The sequence below is a fragment of the Schistocerca piceifrons genome, chromosome 8 (assembly GCF_021461385.2).
Source record: "Schistocerca piceifrons isolate TAMUIC-IGC-003096 chromosome 8, iqSchPice1.1, whole genome shotgun sequence".
Lineage (NCBI taxonomy): Eukaryota > Metazoa > Arthropoda > Insecta > Orthoptera > Acrididae > Schistocerca > Schistocerca piceifrons.
The window spans coordinates 94,297,045-94,317,236 of NC_060145.1; the positions used below are offsets into that span (position 1 = coordinate 94,297,045).

General features: G+C 43.8%; 1 protein-coding gene across 1 annotated transcript in view; it reads right to left on the reverse strand.

Moving 5' to 3' along the window:
• The window catches only part of LOC124712096 (calcium release-activated calcium channel protein 1-like), a 132,695-nt gene that overhangs the window by 17,103 nt on the left and 95,400 nt on the right, over nt 1-20,192 (reverse strand). Inside the window, exon 5 of the mRNA XM_047242393.1 lies at nt 16,240-16,395. Within this exon, the coding sequence (XP_047098349.1) occupies nt 16,240-16,395 (156 nt within the window). The remainder of the gene's footprint in view (nt 1-16,239; nt 16,396-20,192) is intronic.

The window sequence follows — 20,192 nt, forward strand, 5'->3', positions numbered from 1 at the left end:
TGGTGCGGCAACTTCACTGGGTATACAGAGAAACAGGCAGAGCAGGAGAGGGGGAATGTTTATCAAAATATTACTGTCGTGCAGCCGGTGTGGCGATCTCAGAGTGCTTTGTATTCTTCACGCACCTTAGCTGCATGTTTACAAATGGTTCAAATGGCTCTGAGCACTATGGGACTTAACATCTATGGCCATCAGTCCCCTAGAACTTAGAACTACTTAAACCTAACTAACCTAAGGACATCACACAACACCCAGTCATCACGAGGCAGAGAAAAACCCTGACCCCGCCGGGAATCGAACCCGGGAACCCGGGCGCGGGAAGCGAGAATGCTACCGCACGACCACGAGCTGCGGACTGCGTGTTTACCTCCTTGATAGCGGACGCCAGGAAATTGGAAGCCTGTTGCCGCCTTCTCTGCTGGAATTCTTCGTTTCTCAAATTTTACTTCTAAGGTGAGCGGGGAATACGGAACAGTTCCTATGAAGCCACACCTGCGACACGATAATTGTTTCTGGATAAACATACCCCCTCTCTCGCTCTGCCTGTTCCATAATCTATTCAGTTACGATGGCTCACCCAGAACTGTTACATAATTTGATTTCGTGAAGTTTGTCTTCTGAGTTTGGCTTCCCTTAATTATGGGACCTAGACTAACACAGAGCTCCGCATTGCCTCCTGTGTTTCTCCAGACCATGATTAAAACATCGCCGACTATCCTGTGGTCACAAAATAGCCCAGTCTGTAGTCGATGAGCAGATCTCTTCCATAGAGTGGCCTCCCTGTAACTTGGATTACAGCAGTACGCCACGACTCCCAGCAAGAGGGACAGGAAGAATTTCACCAAATAACCTCACTTCTCAAGAAGGAGCATGGGAAATCTTCCTTTTACATGTATGTCTACATGATTACTCGGCAATCTACAATTAAGTACATGGCAGAGGGTTCTTTGAACCACTTTCAAAAGACTTCTCAAACGTTCCACTTTCGAACAGCCCGCCGGAAAAAAGAACACTTAAATCTGTCTGTGCGAGCTATGACTTGTCTTATTTTATCATGATGCTCATTTCTCTCGATGTAGGTGGACACCAACAGAATATTTCCGCAAGTGGAGGGGGAAGCTGACGATTGAAATATCACGAGAAGATCCTGCTACAACGAAGAACCAGTCTGTTTTAATGATTGACACCCCAATTCACGTATCCGTTTCGTTGTCTCACCTATGTCACGACAACACAAAACGAGCTGCCCTTCTTCGAAACTTTTCAATGTCCTCCGCCAGTAATATCTGATGGGGATCCCACACCGCACAGCAATATTCCAGAAAATGGCGGAGAAGTGTAATGTAGGCAGTCTGTTTACTAGACGTGTCGGATTTTCTAAGTATTCTGCCAATAAATCGGAGTCTTCAGTTTGCTCCCGCAGAACATTATCTTTATGATCGTTAAAGTTTTAGTTATTCGTAATTGTACTGAGCTTTAGATTTGTGTGATTTATTGTGTAGCCGAAATTTAGCGGATGTGGATGACTCCACACGTTTCATAAATTACAGTCAACTGCCACTTTTCGCACCATGCAGGTATCTTGTCTAAATCATTTTCGGATGGTTGTTGATCATCTGTTGAATTTACAAAACGGTAAATGACAATATCATCTGCAACAATGTAAGGGGCTGTCCAGATTGTCTCCTATGTATATTCTGTAGGTCAGGAACAGCAGAGGGCCTTAAACAGTTCGTTGGGGAACGCCAGATATTAGTTCTGTTTTACTCTATGATTTTCCATCAATTGCTACGAACTGTGATATTTCCGACAGGAACTCGTGAATCCAGTCGCACAACTGAGGCGATATTCCACAGGTACGCTATTTGATTGGAAAACTCTTGTGAGGAACGGTGTAAAAAGCGTTCGGGAAATCTAGAAATACAGAATCAATCAGAGATCCCGTGTCGATAGCACTCAACACTTCGCGTGAGTAAAGAGCTAGTTCTGTTTGACAAGAAAATTTTATGAAACAGTGTTGCGAACTTGTCAAAATTGGATTTATATACCACCTGAAATACACACACATATATTCGACACCTCAAAACAAACACCTCCAAATGCTTTAAACAATTATTCAGTAATAATGTTGTTAAGATGTATATTCTTTGCACTTTGCTATTATATCTTCCCTTCTGCTATACGAACCTTGCACCCAGCTGATTCCAGACGCCATATTTGTTTACAAATGTGGCAGTATACATGTGATGTGTTACGACAGCAAAAGGAACCTGTGACTACTGGAGGTACTCTAGCTTACTTATTTAATGTTTACCATTAGATATCAGTTTAATTTTTTGTCAAAAGTAATCCTAAACCATATTCTGAAATAGTGTCTTGTTTCTCCACTAGACAGTGCCACAAGTTCCTCCAAAAATCGTAACACAACACACACACAAATGTAATACTAACTAATGTAAACCCACCCGATGATGTAGGTTTAAACCTTCGAAACGCGTCGTGGAAATAAATAAAACGGTGACTGGTAACAGTAAACTTGTTATTTCATTTAATAAAGAAACAGTGTTTGCTGTTTGTCAGTACATCGTTTTCTTCGAGGCAATTCATAATGTTCGAGCAAGTGAACGCGACGGTGTTAAGCTAACCAGGAACACCAGAAGATCCTCAAGAAGAATCGAGGAGTGGAGTTGAAACGCCGATCGTCTAAGACGGAAGTGAAAGAGGAAGTGGCACGGCCTGAAGACCTAGAGGATTTCACCTTCAACGACAACTGCCACGGAAGCACGCAGGCTTAGGCGGCTCACAGGTTGACCGAAAACGACAACACGTCTACGGAAGAGACGCGGCAGTTGATTGGGTAACGGGCCAGTGGTCGGCGCGCTGGGACTGCCGCAGCGGCTGCTGTGAGGTCACGCGGGCGCCAGGACACGCCGGCGGTCGGTTCGCGCTCGCCCGCCGTTCCCATCCCACGGCGCTAGCCGGGATACTCTATGTAGCTACTACTAGCTACCGACAGCACGCTGGCGTGCGTCTGATTGCTCCGCGCAACATGTCATTTCACGACAAGTGACTGTCGCAGCCAGAGGCGCGGGAGCTCGCCGCTTCCCACAGGCACCCAAAATTAAAGTGTTCGCCTCTGGTTCCCAAAGCAGAGATACCAAGTTTTCTTGGAAACTGTTCATTTGGCGGAAACAGAAGAGCAGAATTGTACAGTGTTAACCCACGTCGATTTCCCTACCCACATTAAACTGCCAAGGAGACGAGGAATGGTTGCTCTATGTGATTTCTTTTAACTGCTTCTCAAACATTATGAATCACCTCGAAGGGAACGATCTATTGATACGTAATCAGCATGGTTTCAGAAAACATCGTTCTTGTGCAACGCAGCTAGCTCTTTATTCGCACGAAGTAATGGCCGCTATAGACAGGGGATCTCAAGTTGATTCCGTATTTCTAGATTTCCGGAAAGCTTTTGACACCGTTCCTCACAAGCGACATCTAATCAAGCTGCGAGCCTATGGGGTATCGTCTCAGTTGTGCGACTGGATTCGTGATTCCGTCAGGAAGGTCGCTGTTCGTAGTAATAGACGGCAAATCATCGAGTAAAACTGAAGTGATATCACGTGTTCCCCAGGGATGCGTCCTGGGACCTCTGCCGTTCCTGATCTATATAAATGATGACCTGGGTGACAATCTGAGCAGTTCTCTTAGGTTGTTCCCAGATGATGCTGTATGGTGTGGCAGGTGGCACTTGACGCTAAATAACGAAAAGTGTGAGGTGATTCACATCAGTTCCAAAAGAAATCTGTTGAAATTCGATTACTCGATAAATAGTACAATTCTCAAGGCTGTCAATTCAACTAAGTACCTGGGTGTTAAAATTACGAACAACTTCAGTTGGAAAGACCACATAGATAATATTGTGGGGAAGGCGAGTCAAAAGTTGCGTTTCATTGGCAGGACACTTAGAAGATGCACCAAGTCCACTAAAGAGACAGTTTACACTACACTCGTTCGTCCTCTGTTGGAATATTGGTGCGCGGTGTGGGATCCTTACCAGGTGGGATTGACGGAGGACATCGAAAGGGTGAAAAAAAAGGGCAGCTCGTTTTGTATTATCACGTAATAGGGGAGAGAGTGTTGCAGATATGATACGCGAGTTGGGATGAAAGTCATTAAAGCAAAGACGTTTTTCGTCGCGGCGAGGTCTATTTACGAAATTTCAGTCACCAACTTTCTCTTCCGAATGCGAAAATATTTTGTTGAGCCCAACCTACATAGGTAGGAATGATCATCAAAATAAAATAAGACAAATCAGAGCTCGAACAGAAAGGTTTACGTGTTCGCTTTTCCCGCGCGCTGTTCGGGAGTGGAATGGTAGAGAGATAGTATGATTGTGGTTCGATGAATCCTTTGCCAAGCACTTAAATGTGAATTGCAGCGTAATCATGTAGATGTAGATGTAGATGTAGAAAGATTAACACAATTCTCCATAGAAAAAGTTACAATATGTTGTATCTCAAGCTAAAATTTATGAAAAGGAATTACTTTATAAAATATTTTAGTTGCGGTGTTTTAACCGATAAGCACTAGTTCTGAAAGTGTAGTGAAAATTATTATGACGCATACGGACAGTCAACGGAAGATAGCGCGAGCACACCTACCTACCGTGTCTGCTGTTTGTGCCTAAGTGATGCGCTTTGTCAACCAGTTAGTTAGCTGGTTGCGAATGTTGTGAGTACCCGATGCACACCAAATTGCTATCCTGAAGCGTACGTTGAAAAATAGGGCGTATTGTTTTATGAATTTCGTGTCTCTTCAGGGACGGATTTTCATTGAAATCAGAACTACACTACTGGCCATTAAAACTGCTACTCCACGATGACGTGCTACAGACGCGAAATCTAACCGACAGGAAGAAGATGCTGTGATATGCAAATGAATAGCTTTTCAGAACATTCACACAAGGTTGGCGCCGGTGGCGACACCTACAACGTGCTGACATGAGGAAAGCTACCAACCGATTTCTCATACACAAACAGAAGTTGACCGGCGTTGCCTGGTGAAACGTTGTTGTGATGCCTCGTGTAAGGAGGAGAAATGCGTACCGTCATGGTTCCGACTTTGATAAGGGTCGGATTGTAGCCCACCGCGATTGCGGTTTATCGTATGGCGACATTCCTGCTCGCGTCGGTTGAGATCCAACGGCTGTTAGCAGAATATGGAACGGTGGATTCAGGAGGGTAATACGGAACGCCGTGCTGGATCCCAACGGCCTCGTATCACTAGCAGTCGAGATGACAGGCATCTTATCCGCATGGCTGTAACGGATCGTGCAGCCACGAATCGATCCCTGAGTCAACAGATGGGGACGTTTGCAAGACAACAACCACCTGCACGAACAGTTCAACACCGTTTGCATCAGCATGGACTATCAGCTCGGAGACCATGGCTGCGGTTACCGTTGACGCTGCATCACAGACAGGAGCGCCTGCGATGGTGTACTCAACGACGAACCTGGGTGCACGAATGGAAAAACGTCATTTTTTCGGATGAATGCAGGTTCTGTTTACAGCATCATGACGGTCGCATCCGTGTTTGGCGACATCGCGGTGAACGCACATTGGCAGCGTGTATTCGTCATCTCCGTACTGGCTATCACCCAGCGTGATGGTAAGGGGTGCCATTGGTTACACGTCTCAGTTACCTCTTGTTCGTATTGACGGCACTTTGAACAGTGGACGTTACGTTTCAGATGTGTTACGACCCGTGGCTCTACCCTTCACTCGATCCCTGCGAAACCCTACATTTCAGCAGGATAATGCACGACCGCATGTTGCAGGTCCTGTACGGGCCTTTCTGGATACAGAAAATGTTCGACCGCTGCCCTGGCCAGCACATTCTCCAGATCTCTCACAAACTGAAAACGTCTGGTCAATGGTGGCCGAGCAACTGGCTCGTCACAATACGCCAGTCACTTCTCTTGATGAACTGTGGTATACTGTTGACGCTGCATGGGCAGCTGTACCTGTACACGTCATCCAAGCTCTGTTTGACTCAATGCGCAGACGTAACAAGGCCGTTATTACGGCCAGAGGTGGTTGTTCTGGGTACTGATTTCTCAGGATCTATGCACCCAAACTGCGTGAAAATGTAATCAACATGTCAGTTCTAATATAATATATTTGTGCAATGAATACCCGTTTATCATCTTCTTTTCTTCTTGGTGTAGCAATTTTAATGGCCAGTAGTGTATATTGTTATCTGCACAGACGGTAGGATTTGTCAAGGGGAATGTAGAAACAGTTTGTGTATTGGAGAATAACACACAACTGTAGGAAAAATGAATGAACTAATGGTACGCTATTTCTGGCCTGGAAATCCCGTCTCGGGTTGTTTGACCACCTGATGCAAGTCTTCCTATTTGAAGGCCACATCGGCGACTTGCGCTTGTTTGCGATGAAGATGAGACGAAATGATTAGGACAACGCAAACACCTACTCTCCGAACGGAGAAAATCCCCGACCCGTCTGACTATCGAAACCGGGATCCCGGGATCTAGAGGCAGCGACGGCAATTACTAGACCACCTTCTGCGGACCACTGTAGAGAATTACTCGTATTAAGCCAGGTGCTGCCGAGGGAATTACGAGGAGGGCGTGCTGAAAAGTACTGGGTGGAATGTTCCGTATGAAAACTCTTAAAGCTTTTAAAATAAAACAAACGTTATAGACATCCTACATCTTTATGCTTCATGTCTACTTATTTATTTCTCAACATAGTAGCGCTGGCGACGAACACGTTTCTCCCTACGAGAGACCAGTTTGTCGATATCGTCACTGTAGAATGTTTGACTCTGTTGACGGAGCCACAACTTCAGCTTGCACCACTTGATCACTATCAAAGTGGAGTCCTCGAGGGTGTTGTTTAAGTTTAAGAAAGAGATGAAAATTGGATGGTGCGAAGTCGGGCTGTATGGGTGGCGATCGACGATAGCGCGATGGATTGTTGCAGATGTCGCAGCGCTTGTGTGTCGTGTGGCATTGTTATGCCAAATTCTATTACAGTATATAAAGATAGTAACTGTTCTCGAAAGAACAGATACCATTAATGACCGTGCAGCTGCTCTAGAATAAATGATAATTAATTGAAACCCTCAGCTGCCGAAAGGTGTTGTTGATATCCCTCTATGTGGACAGCTGAAAATGTGTGCCCTGATCGGAACTCGAACCCGGGATCTCCTGCTTACATGGCAGACGCTCTATCCATCTGAGCCACCGAGGACACAGATGAATAGCGCGACTGCAGGGCCTTATCCCTTGCACGCTTTCCGTGAGACCCACATTCCCAGCTGTCCACAATCTACATACGTAACGTTCCTAATAGATATTTGCACCTTCCACTCATTACTCGCGCCCACTAAGTAGGAGCACACATTTTCAACTGTCCCCATCGAGGTATATCAACAACACCTGTCGGCAGCTGAGGGTTTCAATTAATTATCATATATTCTAGAGAAGCTGCACGGTCATCAAGGGTATTTGTTTTTTCGAGAACAGTTACTATCTTCATATGTAGTTAAAGGCTACCCGACCATTGACCTTCGTCTGTGCGAATGCGTACAGGTTTCCCGAACTTTTACGGGAATCGTCACATTAGTGGGCGCGAGTAAAGAGTGGAAGGTGCAAATATCTATTAGGAACGTTACGTATGTAGATTGTGGACAGCTGGGAATGTGGGTCTCACGGGAAGCGTGCAAGGGATAAGTCCCTGCAGTCGCGCTATCCATCTGTGTCCTCGGTGGCTTAGATGGATAGAGTGTCTGCCATCTAAGCAAACCGGCACGGTAGCTCAGCGTGTTCGGTCAGAGGGCTGCGTGCTCTCTGTAATAAAAAAATTAAGTCAAGGCATCATCGATCAACTTGAACGGATGTCTTGTGATGTCCGCCCAGACCGAACGCAACGAACTATATCGAACAAAACGAGAAAAAAAAGATGGATAGAGTGTCTGCCATGTAAGCAGGAGATCCCGGGTTCGAGTCCCGGTCGGGGAACTCATTTTCAGCTGTCCCCTAGAGGTATATCAACAACACCTGTCGCCAGCTGAGAGTTTCAATTAATTATCTATTACAGTTCGCTGTTTCTCACGCACCGACATAGTTACGATACACACCTCCATGTTAAGTGCAACACATCGGAGCCCTCTAGTGGCAGAGGGTTGCAATTTGCTCGTGAGACAAGCGAGAAAGTCGACCAAGTAATATGTATGATAGTTAATACCTCAACAGCTACTGAAGCGAGAAAAAAAAATTCAGAGGCAGTGGTTTTCAGCACGCCCCCACAGATTAATGAGGCACTGAAAGCGGTAGGCGAGTTTTGTTGTTCGGGCAATGAAACTACTAACGACAGCAGAACATGATATAAAATATGGGCTTGCAATAGCAAGGAAAGTGTTTCTGAAGAAGAGAGATACGTTAACTTTCCGATACAAATTTGAGTATTAGGAAAACTTTTCTGGAAATATTTGTGTGCAAGTGAAACATTGAAGACAAACAGTGCCGAGAAGAAACGAGCATAAGTTTTTGAAATGTAGTGCTACAGCAGAATGTTGAAGATTAGATGAGTAGATTTGATAACAAATGTGGAAGGTTCTGAAAGCAGTAGCGAGAAAACTGATTTATGGCACAACTTGACTAAATAACAGAATACGTTGATAGGACACATCCGGAGGCGTGAAGTAATTGTCAGTTTGGTTATGAAGGGAAGTGTGTGTTGTGAAACTTGCAGAGGAAGACCAAGGCCTGAACAGCTCAAGTATGTCGAAATTGCTGTAGATGGAGTAATGCTGATAAGTAAAGACTTTCACAGGATAGACTGATAACAATTATTAATTAACTTAACAAGCTGTGAAATCTTTCTGCTGCCGGTTTCACTGTGGTTTGCCGGGTAGTTCTGTCTTGACATTTAATTTCCTTACCCCTCACACGTTCAAGTCTCGTCTGACGTTATCAACGATATGTGGCCCACGTCATCCCCCCTGAGGGTGTTCTGGATGCACCTGGTGCATTTTTCTATGTTTCGGAGCTCCAAGTGCGTGTCCAAGTCTCCTCACTTTAATTTTTAACGTAGCGTCTGTCTCTCCATACAAATCACAGGCGTCATTGTTTGTTAAGTTTTCCATTCTACAGCGGTTTTCTCTTGAATTCCTCCAAATTTTGTCCTCCAAATTTTCCTAATTAATATACATAGTTTCATTCTTCTGTTTTTGTTAACGTCCAAGTCTCACAACCATATGTTAGACGAGGTATGACAAGAATTTGAATTTCGTGGTATAAGTTTGCTTTTTGTTATGTCCAGCATCGCAAAATAACGCATACTTACTCTCTGTATCCTCCTATTATTTCTTCTTTGACACTGTCGTCCCCAGTCAACATGATTCCGAGGCAAGTCTACAGAGTCACGCTTGTGTAATTTTTTTCTGTAACAGGGTTTAACGTCTGCTGTGACTCCGATGTGAGGACTACACGCACAGCTACAGTTTCGAGGCTGGGATGACTTTTTTCGTAGCTGTAAAGAGAAGCCCGCCCTCTCGATACAGATTACTATGAAAGGAGGCGTCATGGCGTTCGCAAAACCACACTTTTTTATTTTCGTGCAACACTGTTCCAGAAATAGACTAAAAGGACACTTTTCTTATGACGTTAATTTTCGCTGCGCTGCAGTCATGGACTGTGCGGCTGATCCCGGCGGAGGTTCGAGTCCTCCCTCGGGCATGATGTGTGTGTTTGTCCTAGGATAATTTAGGTTAAGTAGTGTGTAAGCTTAGGGACTGATGGCCTTAGCAGTTAAGTCCCATAAGATTTCACACACATTTTTCTTTCGGAGCTGCTGTATACAGATTACAGTAGTTTATAATAACCGCGCTTTTCACATGCAACACAACAATTTTTTAAATTTTAGTCATGCACCAAGACGCTTTTCGCCTTTTTAACAAGGCATCTTCAGTGGGTGTCCTAGAATATTACGTAATTTTTTCGTTGTCACGTATAGGTTTTGGATCTAAAATCGTTCATGAAAGTTTTATAATACAATGGAAAGGTACTTAAGGATCATGGTCTGATTCATTATTTGCAAAGGAAGAAGATTTCTGTAATGTGGAAAACCGATTGAATACTTCCAATTTTCCTTGGCCTTCACTGCGATTTCGTAACCAATCACTTTTTCAGTACATTTAAAAGAAATGACTCACTGTCCTGCAAGGGGAAAAGACGTGAAAATAGTTGGGATAAATAATGAGACAGACCTGCCAACTTTGCAAGAAAATTGTGACATAGAAAAGCAAAAAATGCAAAAGCAGAAAAAAAATTTGGAAATTTTTGGTAAGATCGTATGGGACCAAACTGCTGGCGTCATCGGTCCCTGCAGGAAAGAAGTTACTACTAAATAATAACGTGAATGAACATTCACATTTATACTGACTGATTAAATAAAAGACAAATACAGGGTGTTACAAATTACAAAAAGGTGCGGCCAAACTTTCAGGAAACATTCCTCACACACAAAGAAAGAAAATATGTTATGTGGACATGTGTCCAGAAACGCTTACTTTCCATGTTAGAGCTCATTTTATTACTTCTCTTCAAATCACATTAATCATGGAATGGAAACACACAGCAACAGAACGTACCAGCGTGACTTCAAACACTTTGTTACAGGAAATGTTCAAAATGTCCTCCGTTAGCGAGGATACATGCATCCATCCTCCGTCGCATGGAATCCCTGATGCGCTGATGCAGTCCTGGAGAATGGCGTATTGTATCACAGCCGTCCACAATACGAGCACGAAGAGTCTCTACATTTGGTACCGGGGTTGCGTAGACAAGAGCTTTCAAATGCCCCAATAAATGAAAGTCAAGAGGGTTGAGGTCAGGAGAGCGTGGAGGCCATGGAAATGGTCCGCCTCTACCAATCCATCGGTCACCGAATCTGTTGTTGAGAAGCGTACGAACACTTTACCAATCCATTGGTCGCCGAATCTGTTGTTGAGAAGCGTACGAACACTTCGACTGGAATGTTCCGTACTCCCTAAGACGCCGATCAATTGCTTCGAACGTCTTCCTGTCGGGACACCTTCGTTCTGGAAATCTGTCTCGATACAAACGTACCGCGCCACGGCTATTGCCCCGTGCTAATCCATACATCAAATGGGCATCTGCCAACTCCGCATTTGTAAACATTGCACTGACTGCAAAACCACGTTCGTGATGAACACTAACCTGTTGATGCTACGTACTGATGTGCTTGATGCTAGTACTGTAGAGCAATGAGTCGCATGTCAACACAAGCACCGAAGTCAACATTACCTTCCTTCAATGGGGCCAACTGGCGGTGAATCGAGGAAGTAGAGTACGTACTGACGAAACTAAAATGAGCTCTAACATGGAAATTAAGCGTTTCCGGACACATGTCCACATAACATCTTTTCTTTATTTGCGTGTGAGGAATGTTTCCTGAAAGTTTGGCCGTACCTTTTTGTAACACCCTGTATACCAGTAGATGTTCACTTACCCCAGTCGTCTCCTAAGTATCGACTAAAAAACAAAAAAAAGAAAAGGTCACACACACACACACACACACACACACACGAACAGCTTTACATGTTGAGTGATAACTGTGAAGGACCCGTAAACGCCGCGTACTCATGTGAGACAGCGTTATCAGCAACTGACAGAATTTAGAAGAGAACTCAATACGGGTTCCTATTTGGCCGGAAGGTCGAATCCTGCAACGTCCAGATTTGTGGGTCTTTCGTACGTGACAGTGGTCTGATGTTGGACTGTATAGGAACGTGAGGGCAGGCATATTCGCCCTCAAGGTTCCGGTGGATCACGTCCGACCACCACACCACAAGAGGTGACAGCCGCCTTGTGCAGCAAACACATCATAACTGCTGCCATCGGGGAACAAGTAATGGACTTCCTGCAACATTCTGTGTCGGCTCACATCATTGATCGGAGACTAGCGGCAGCCAGACTAGGGAATTACCGTCCCACACGTAGGCTGCCGTTAACGCTGCAACATAGGCGGCTGCTTTTTGTGGATGACCATGGTTGGGGAGTATGGTGAAGAGGTCCCATTCTTGCAATGTTTTGGGAGAGGTGACACACTGGGTGTGACTTCAGATTCAAGAAAACTCCGTCCGAACAGGTGTCATCCTCAGTCGATAGGCATCACTGGATGCAGATATGGAGGAGCGTGTCGTCAACACACCTCTCTGTGGCCGTTGTCAGTTTTCGTGACTGGAGCCGCTGCTTCTCAATCAAGTAGCTCCTCAATTGGCCTCAAAAGCGTCGAGTACATCTCGCTAGGCAACAGCGCTCGGCAGACCGGACGGTCACCAATCCGAGTTCTAGCCAAGTCCGACAGCGCTTAACTTAAGTGATATGGCGGGAACGGAACAGCCGTTAGCATGAGTGACATAAAAGTAGATATCTTAGGTGTTGCGAAACAACTCAAATCACTTAAGAAATGCAAGTCGTCCGGTCCAGATGGTATACCAATCAGGTTCCTTTCACAGTATGCAGACACAATAGCGCCTTACTTAGCAATCATATACAACCGCTCACTTGACGAAAGGCCTGTTCGTAAAGACTGGAAAGTAGCACAGGTCACACCAATGTTCAAGAAAGGAAATAGGAGTAACCCATTGAATTACAGACCCATATCACTGATCTCAATTTGCAGTAGGATTTTGAAGCATATACTGTACTCGAACATTATGAATCACCTTGAAGAAAATGACTTATTGATACATAGACAACACGGATTCAGAAAACATCGTTCTTTTGCAACACAGCTAGGTCTTTATTCCCATGAAGTAGTGAGTGCTGTCGACATGGAGTCTCAGATCGATTCCATATTCCTAGATTTCCAGAAGGCTTTTGATATCGTTCCTCACAAGCGACTCTTAATCAAACTGCGTGTATATGGAGTATCGTCTCAGTTGTGTGACTGGATTCGTGATTTCCTCTCAGAGAGGTCACAGTTCATAGTGATAGACGGTAAATCATCGAGTACAACAGAAGTGATATCTGGCGTTCCGAAAGGTAGTGTCATAGGTCCTCTGCTGTTCCTGATTTACGTAAATGATCTAGGTGATATTCTGAGCAGCCTCCTCAGATTGTTTGCAGATGACGCTGTAATGTACCGTCTAATAAAACCATCAGACGATCAATTACAACTACAAAATGATCTAGAGAGAATTTCTGTATGCTGCGAAAAGTGGCAATTAGCACTAAACAAAGAAAAGTGCGAGGCCATCCAGATGGGTACTAAAAGAAATCCGATAAATTTTGGGTATAGGATAAATCGCACATATCTAAGGGCTGTCAATTCGACTAAATTCCTAGGAATTACAATTACGATCAACTTAAATTGGAAAGACCACATAGATAATATTGTAGGGAAAGCGAGAAAAAAGACTGCGCTTTGTTGGCAGAACACTTAGAAGATGCGACAAGCCCACTAAACAGACAGCCTACATTACACTTGTCCGTCCTCTGCTGGAGTATTGCTGCGCGGTATGTGATCCTTACCAGGTGGGATTGACGTAGGACACCGAAAAAGTGCAAAGAAGGGCAGCTTGTTTCGTGTTATCGCGCAACAAGGGTGAGAGTGTCGCTGATATGATACGCGAGTTGGGGTGGAAGTCACTGAAACAAAGGCGGTTTTCTTTGCGGCGAGATCTATTTACGAAATTTCAATCACCAACTTTCTCTTCCGAATGCGTAAATATTTTGTTGACAACCACCTGCGTATGGAGAAATGATCATCATAATAAAATAAGAGGAATCAGAGCTCGAACGGAAAGATTTAGGTGTTCCTTTTTCCCACGCGCCACTCGAGAGTGGAATGGTAGAGAAGTAGCAAGAAAATGGTTAGATGAACCCTCTGCCAGGCATTTAAGTGTGAACTGCAGAGTAACCATGTAGATGTAGATGTAGGTGAACTGGTGTTACCACTGCGGCAAGGCCGTTGGCATGACTTCAAATCGCGGTTGGTAATGACTGAGGGAACTCCCCCAGCACGGTGGTAAATTACGGACATCCTGCGTCCTCATGGACATTATCACGGTGCCATTTTTCAACAGGCCGGCACATATCTCTGTGAACTGTTTGTGTGGTGCTGAAGTACCACTGTGGCTAGCAAGATGCCATGGTCCATCGCTGACGGAAAATGTGGGACCAACTCAGTCCCAGAGTCAGTGACCAGGATATAAAGGAGCATACACCTGTTGTGGACCACCCTGTCTCGGGATAGACTACAAAGGCCAAAGGTTTTATGACACTCTGTGGCTGTTTTACGTATCATCAACATGGACAAACGCAATGAATATCGATGATATGATACTCTATGGTATTCTGCGGTTTGAATTCACTCTGATATTTAGCAGTTGCATTGATTTGATTTTGTAAATGATACTGACAATATTATACACATGTATATTGCAATATTCATACTACAGCTTCTCCCAGATAATTATTTTGTTCAAATTGCACAAGAATTCCACCTGACGTAGTGTAATAATGTTGACTGTAAATTGTGTTCATATCACTAAAATTACATAAGAGTTTTTATAATTTTTGTCTTCGATGGATTTAATTATTCTTAGCAAATTGATCATGAAAAGGAACCACAGAATACCACCCGCACACAACACTGACGTATGCTACCAAAAATATTTTTCTCCGTGATTCGTGCGTAGTTTAATTTTGGCCTCATACATCATCAATGAAATTTTGTTCATCAATAAATACCATCAGCACTGTTCTTAGAAGATGTAATCTGATTCGTTTATTTTTTTATATAAATAGAGTTCAGCATCCCCGGTGCACATTTATTTCTTACACATCGGAATACTGTTTGCAGTTTCAAGTAATTTAAATTTACCACTGAGATAAAAGTTAAGATGGCGGCCAACACAAGATAGAGGATTTCTTTTGTAATTAAGATTTTCCTTTGCTCAATAAATAATTAATCATTTAAATTGATGCCACCAAAAAAATTATTAATACTGTTTTGCAAATTAGTTTAACACAAACCCTTGATTTTCGACCAGAAGTACAGACGAAGTTGCTATATAATCGCAACTAACAATGGCTGCGCTTCTTGCAGCTATGATAAAACAATTAATACAAAATTATAATTAAAAAAGTAATTTTTTCAATAATTAATCATAAATAGTTTTAATGCACTTGGCTCTACTTGTTTTTTTTTAACCAGCAAATGAACATAAAACTACAATAATTTTACGTTAAATGTTTTTCATTCAACAGACCCCAAATCGATTCGCGTCTTGCGTCGGCGACGTACAACAGAAGAAGACAACAAAAAGGCACAAAACAGAAGAAAAGAATGACATAGATTAACAAAGAATGTGAGACAAATATTGTCTCTGTTTTACGTAATTATCATCTTTTTTAAGAAATAATTACATAATTGAATGAATGTTATTGCGTTACGTAATTTTCCACACGTTCATATTCCACTCGTCACATTATAAGTAAAAAATATATATGTCGTGGATGTTATAACTCTTCTGAACTGGATCTAAGCATGGATCGAGGCAAGAGGAGGTGCGTGTCATTCTGATAAGTGGGATCATATTGCCAAGTTCTTGGTAAATCTGATTCGATTTCACTGAAGTAATATCCCATAACTTCCCAACTAGTGAAGTTTCATTTTTTTCCTCCTCCTCTTCTCGATGCTTCGTGTTTTTTATCAGGACTGTAGTTCCCGCTCCTCTGTTCAAAAAATGGTTCAAATGGCTCTGAGCACTATGGGACTCAACTGCTGTGGTCATCAGTCCCCTAGAACTTAGAACTAATTAAACCTAACTAACCTAAGGACATCACACACATCCATGCCCGAGGCAGGATTCGAACCTGCGACCGTAGCAGCAGCGCGGCTCCGGACTGGAGCGCCTAGAACCGCACGACCACCGCGGCCGGCTCCTCAGTTCAGACCAACATTTCTCGGTGGTTACGGTTGTAAGGCCAAAGTCATCCCAAATTGTTCCAATTGGGAAGCCCTGTGCCCTATTGTCAGCTCAGTTGATATTTGATTGGGAAAGAAAAGAAATCGAAGCTCTTTAATGGGCTGGACCTCAGGCAGCCACTGTATCCCTTGGAGTAAGGAATGAAAAGTAATAAATAAATAAATAAATACAGACGGGACTCACCATGGCGAACCCGGAGAGCAGCTCCGAGGTGGTGGCGGTGGCCTTGAGCTTGGCGCGCGACATGTGGAGTCGGCGCCACGACAGGCCCTCCGCCGTGATGCCCTCGCCGTCGTACGTCCCACACACCGTGCTAGAGTCCTCTCCGCCGCCGCCTCCCTGCACACACACCACGCAGTCCGCTGTCATGGCCACTCCGACTTGACAGGTTTTATGGGACCAATGCTGTTGTATCCATGGACCCAACCAACCAACTAACCAACTCGCGCACGCGCGCCCTGACCGTGACATCGCTGGCCACAGTTCCTGTCGCGGCCCTCGGCGTCTCAGGGCGTTACCGTCGACGGAAGAGGTCGCGCCATGGCTGAGCTCGGGTCCGCAGCGCCCTCTGCCTTTTGCATATAAGGATGAGCGCTGTCCCCGAGACGGACAGTCTATTGTCTATTGCTAGTCTTTCGTGGAGTTTATAGCGGAGCCATTGCAGTGTGATATTTGCTATTGTATTCGACTAGGCTCAGTACACGGATTACTCTTGGATATTACTTGGACTTGTATTGCTGGTGGACGTTTCGTCAGAAATAAAGATTAGTTCTCTCTTCATTCTAACTGGCGCAATTCTTGTCATTAATTATTTTTCGACCAACAGACATAGCTACATCCTGGTCACTATCCACGCTTTATACAATTTGTGGTGGCTGTCCCAAAAGTACCGCCGAGGACCTTGGGTTTGGGAGCCCTCACAAAAAATGCTGTAGCAACCATTGGGTTATCTGATATCCAACCAAAACAATGGCGAAAGTTCCACTTAATGCAAGGGTGGTTTGATAATTCTGGTAAAATTCCATGAAAAAATGGACCATTTTTGTTGTGCCTTCATGGTTGGTAAGCTTGAGTATTCCAAGGATTTCAATAATGTACAACGTACAGTTCATTGCTGACAAACATTTGAAGTGTTCAGTGTGTCGATTGCGATTGAAAATGAAGATAACCGAGTTTCGTGCTGTTACTAAACGTTTTCATTTGAAGGGATGGACTGCTGCACAAATCGAAACGGAATTCTACGAAGTTCACGAGAACTCTCCACCATCATTAAAGACCATTTACTTTTGGATTAATGAATTTAAATGTGGTCGGACAAGCACGGAAGACGAAGCGCGCTACAGCCATCCAATTGAGCAAATCACAGGCAAAATCAATGATATCGAAAATCAAGACTGCCGAATAAAAATTCTTGAAGTCGCTGAGACTGTAGGCATCTCAACTGAGCGAGTGCATAATATCTTGCTCGGAGAATTGGCTATGAAGAAGCTGTGTGCGGAGTGGGTGCCGCTATTCAAATGGTTCAAATGGCTCTGAGCACTATGGGACTTAACTGCTGAGGTCATCAGTCCCCTAGAACTTAGAACTACTTAAACCTAACTAACCTAAGGACATCACACACGTCCATGCCGGAGGCAGGATTCGAACCTGCGACGGTAGCGGTCGCGCGGTTCCAGACTGTAGCGCCTAGAACCGCCATTGCTCGAAGTCGATCAAAAGCGCATCCGGTACGACTTTTCATCACAATATCTGGCGGTGTTTGCTCACAATCTGCAAGAGTTTTTGGACCGATTTGTGACTGTTAATGTAACCTGGATCCATGATAACACACCATAGTCGAAATTTCAGTCAGCACACTGCACAAAGGCTGATGGAGCGTTTGAAAGTAGCGTTGGCTGAAAAAAGACCTATGTTGGCAAGCAAAAAGGACTCTTTCACCAGGAAAATGCATCACCCCACTCATCAACGATAATAATGGCGAAACTGCAGGAACTGGGCTTTTAAGTAGTTTTTCTTCCATGCTGTTCACTAGCTTTAGCGTCAAATAACTTCTTCCTGTTCCATAACTTGAAACTTTGGCTTGTATAACGGTACTTTGCGGGCAGGCGTGTCAATTAGCATCATATTAATTAAAATCGGGGAAGAATTAAAAAGGGGAAAGTAATACGAAACTTTAATAAGTGCACAGTATTACTAAGAAGCAATATAATGAAAAGTAATAAAAAGCAAAGTAGCAAAGACCAAGAGGGACAGAATGATATAGGGGCGCGTTTGTTTCTTAATACATATAAAAGAACATGTAACACATTATTGAGCTCTCTACCTTCAGTTATCGCGGTCGGGCTAGTCGATGAAAAAGTGGTACGCGACTGCGAAACTCGTTAAGGAGATTATTTAAAGACTCTTCAAGCACGTTTAAAATACATTACGTGTGACGAAGTGATCAGAGACGTTTATTGTCGAGGCGGAGTGAAAATGAATCCGACAACATAATTCGAACTTTGTGTTAGCTGGGAAAAATACTCTTGGGAAACTATTATGGTTGTGGAACCCCCGAAAGTTGTGCGCAACGGAAAGCTACAGTTTACGTAATTCTGCATTTTATAAAATGGTGAAACGCGTGTGCGCGGAACATTAATAGAACCTTATCCTTGGACGGTTGCGGGGGTAACTGCAACGCGCCAGCATAAAAAAATAGTTTGCTTATTAACTACCAGATATTAATTAACGAGGACCTAAAATACTAAAAAAGAAGGATAGGATCATCACCTCCAATCCCGATTAATAGTTCATATTTAATTAGTGAAAAGAGAAGTATTAATAAACAAACTACATTTCGATTTTATCCACTATTTTGGCTTCATTACGTAGTCTTGACTACAGGATAAACAATATCTGTGGAAGTTGTATGCAACGTATCGTCATAATATTTAGCCAACTAATTTTGTGGGACACCAAAAATGTAAATGCATGAAATTGTTCTTAGAGCGGATGTATAATGTGTGAGTGCGACGAACTATATTGAGAAACTGATCATCCATTACGTACTTGCATGTTTATCTGCGAAAATGGTCCTTGTCGGTACATCGGCATAGAGTTCGAATAGAATCGCTGGAACATTGCAAACCATTCAGATTAATCGAACATCTAAATACGTATAATGCTGGTATCACCAGGATGTGTTCTTTCTCCTCCCCCCGTGGCAGTAATTGAATTAACAGTCAGCCGAGAAATACATTTAAATCAATTGACGACCATTGAGCAAACGTCACGAATTTTCAAACGTCCACTGCCATGTATGAAGGCGAGTGACACCACGAGTGCTAAGGTCGATCGAGTGGTGTCGCCGTGATCGTATTGAATGACATTGAGCGGTTACACTTGCTGGGAAAAATTTCCGTCAAATGAGGGAGTGGTAGTTGCAGTCAACGAGTGTTTTGCAGATTTTGACAGAACCTATTTTTCCCATGGATGAAAAAAATGAAGGATCGGTGCACCAAGTGTATATCCCTCAAAGGACGCTATGTCGAGAAGTAGGTTGAGTTATTTACGAAAATAACATTTTTCCTCGTATTTTTACCGTACTTAACAAACCAGCCTCGTAATTCAACCAATGAAACAAGGGAGATTCTTCAGAAAGGGGAGAATTCATTTATGGGGCTCCATAAGGCTCAACCTTAGAACCACTATTCTCTCCTACATGCATGAACGACCTGCCGCCTAATGTGCAACAAGAAGGAATTAGTTCTTCTTGTGGACGAAACTTTCATTCTAAAGAATCCAAACAAGCCACTAAACTGTTGGATGTCGAGTCCTACGTTTCACCCACCGTTCCATCTAGTCCCAGACTTTTGCCGTTTAAAGTGGCCGAGCGGTTCTAGGCGCTACAGTCTGGAACCGCGCGACTGCTATGGTCGCAGGTTCGAATCTTGCCGTGGGCATGGATGTGTGTGATGTCTTTAGGTTAGTTAGGTTTAAATAGTTCTAAGTTCTAGCGGACTGTTGACCTCAGAAGATAGGTCCCATAGTGCTCAGAGCCATTTGAACCATTTGAACCCAGACATTTTTACGGGATTGGCGTTGGGTGCTTTATCGGGATAATGGAGGCAATAGGGTGCCCGAGTGTTGGTCAAACT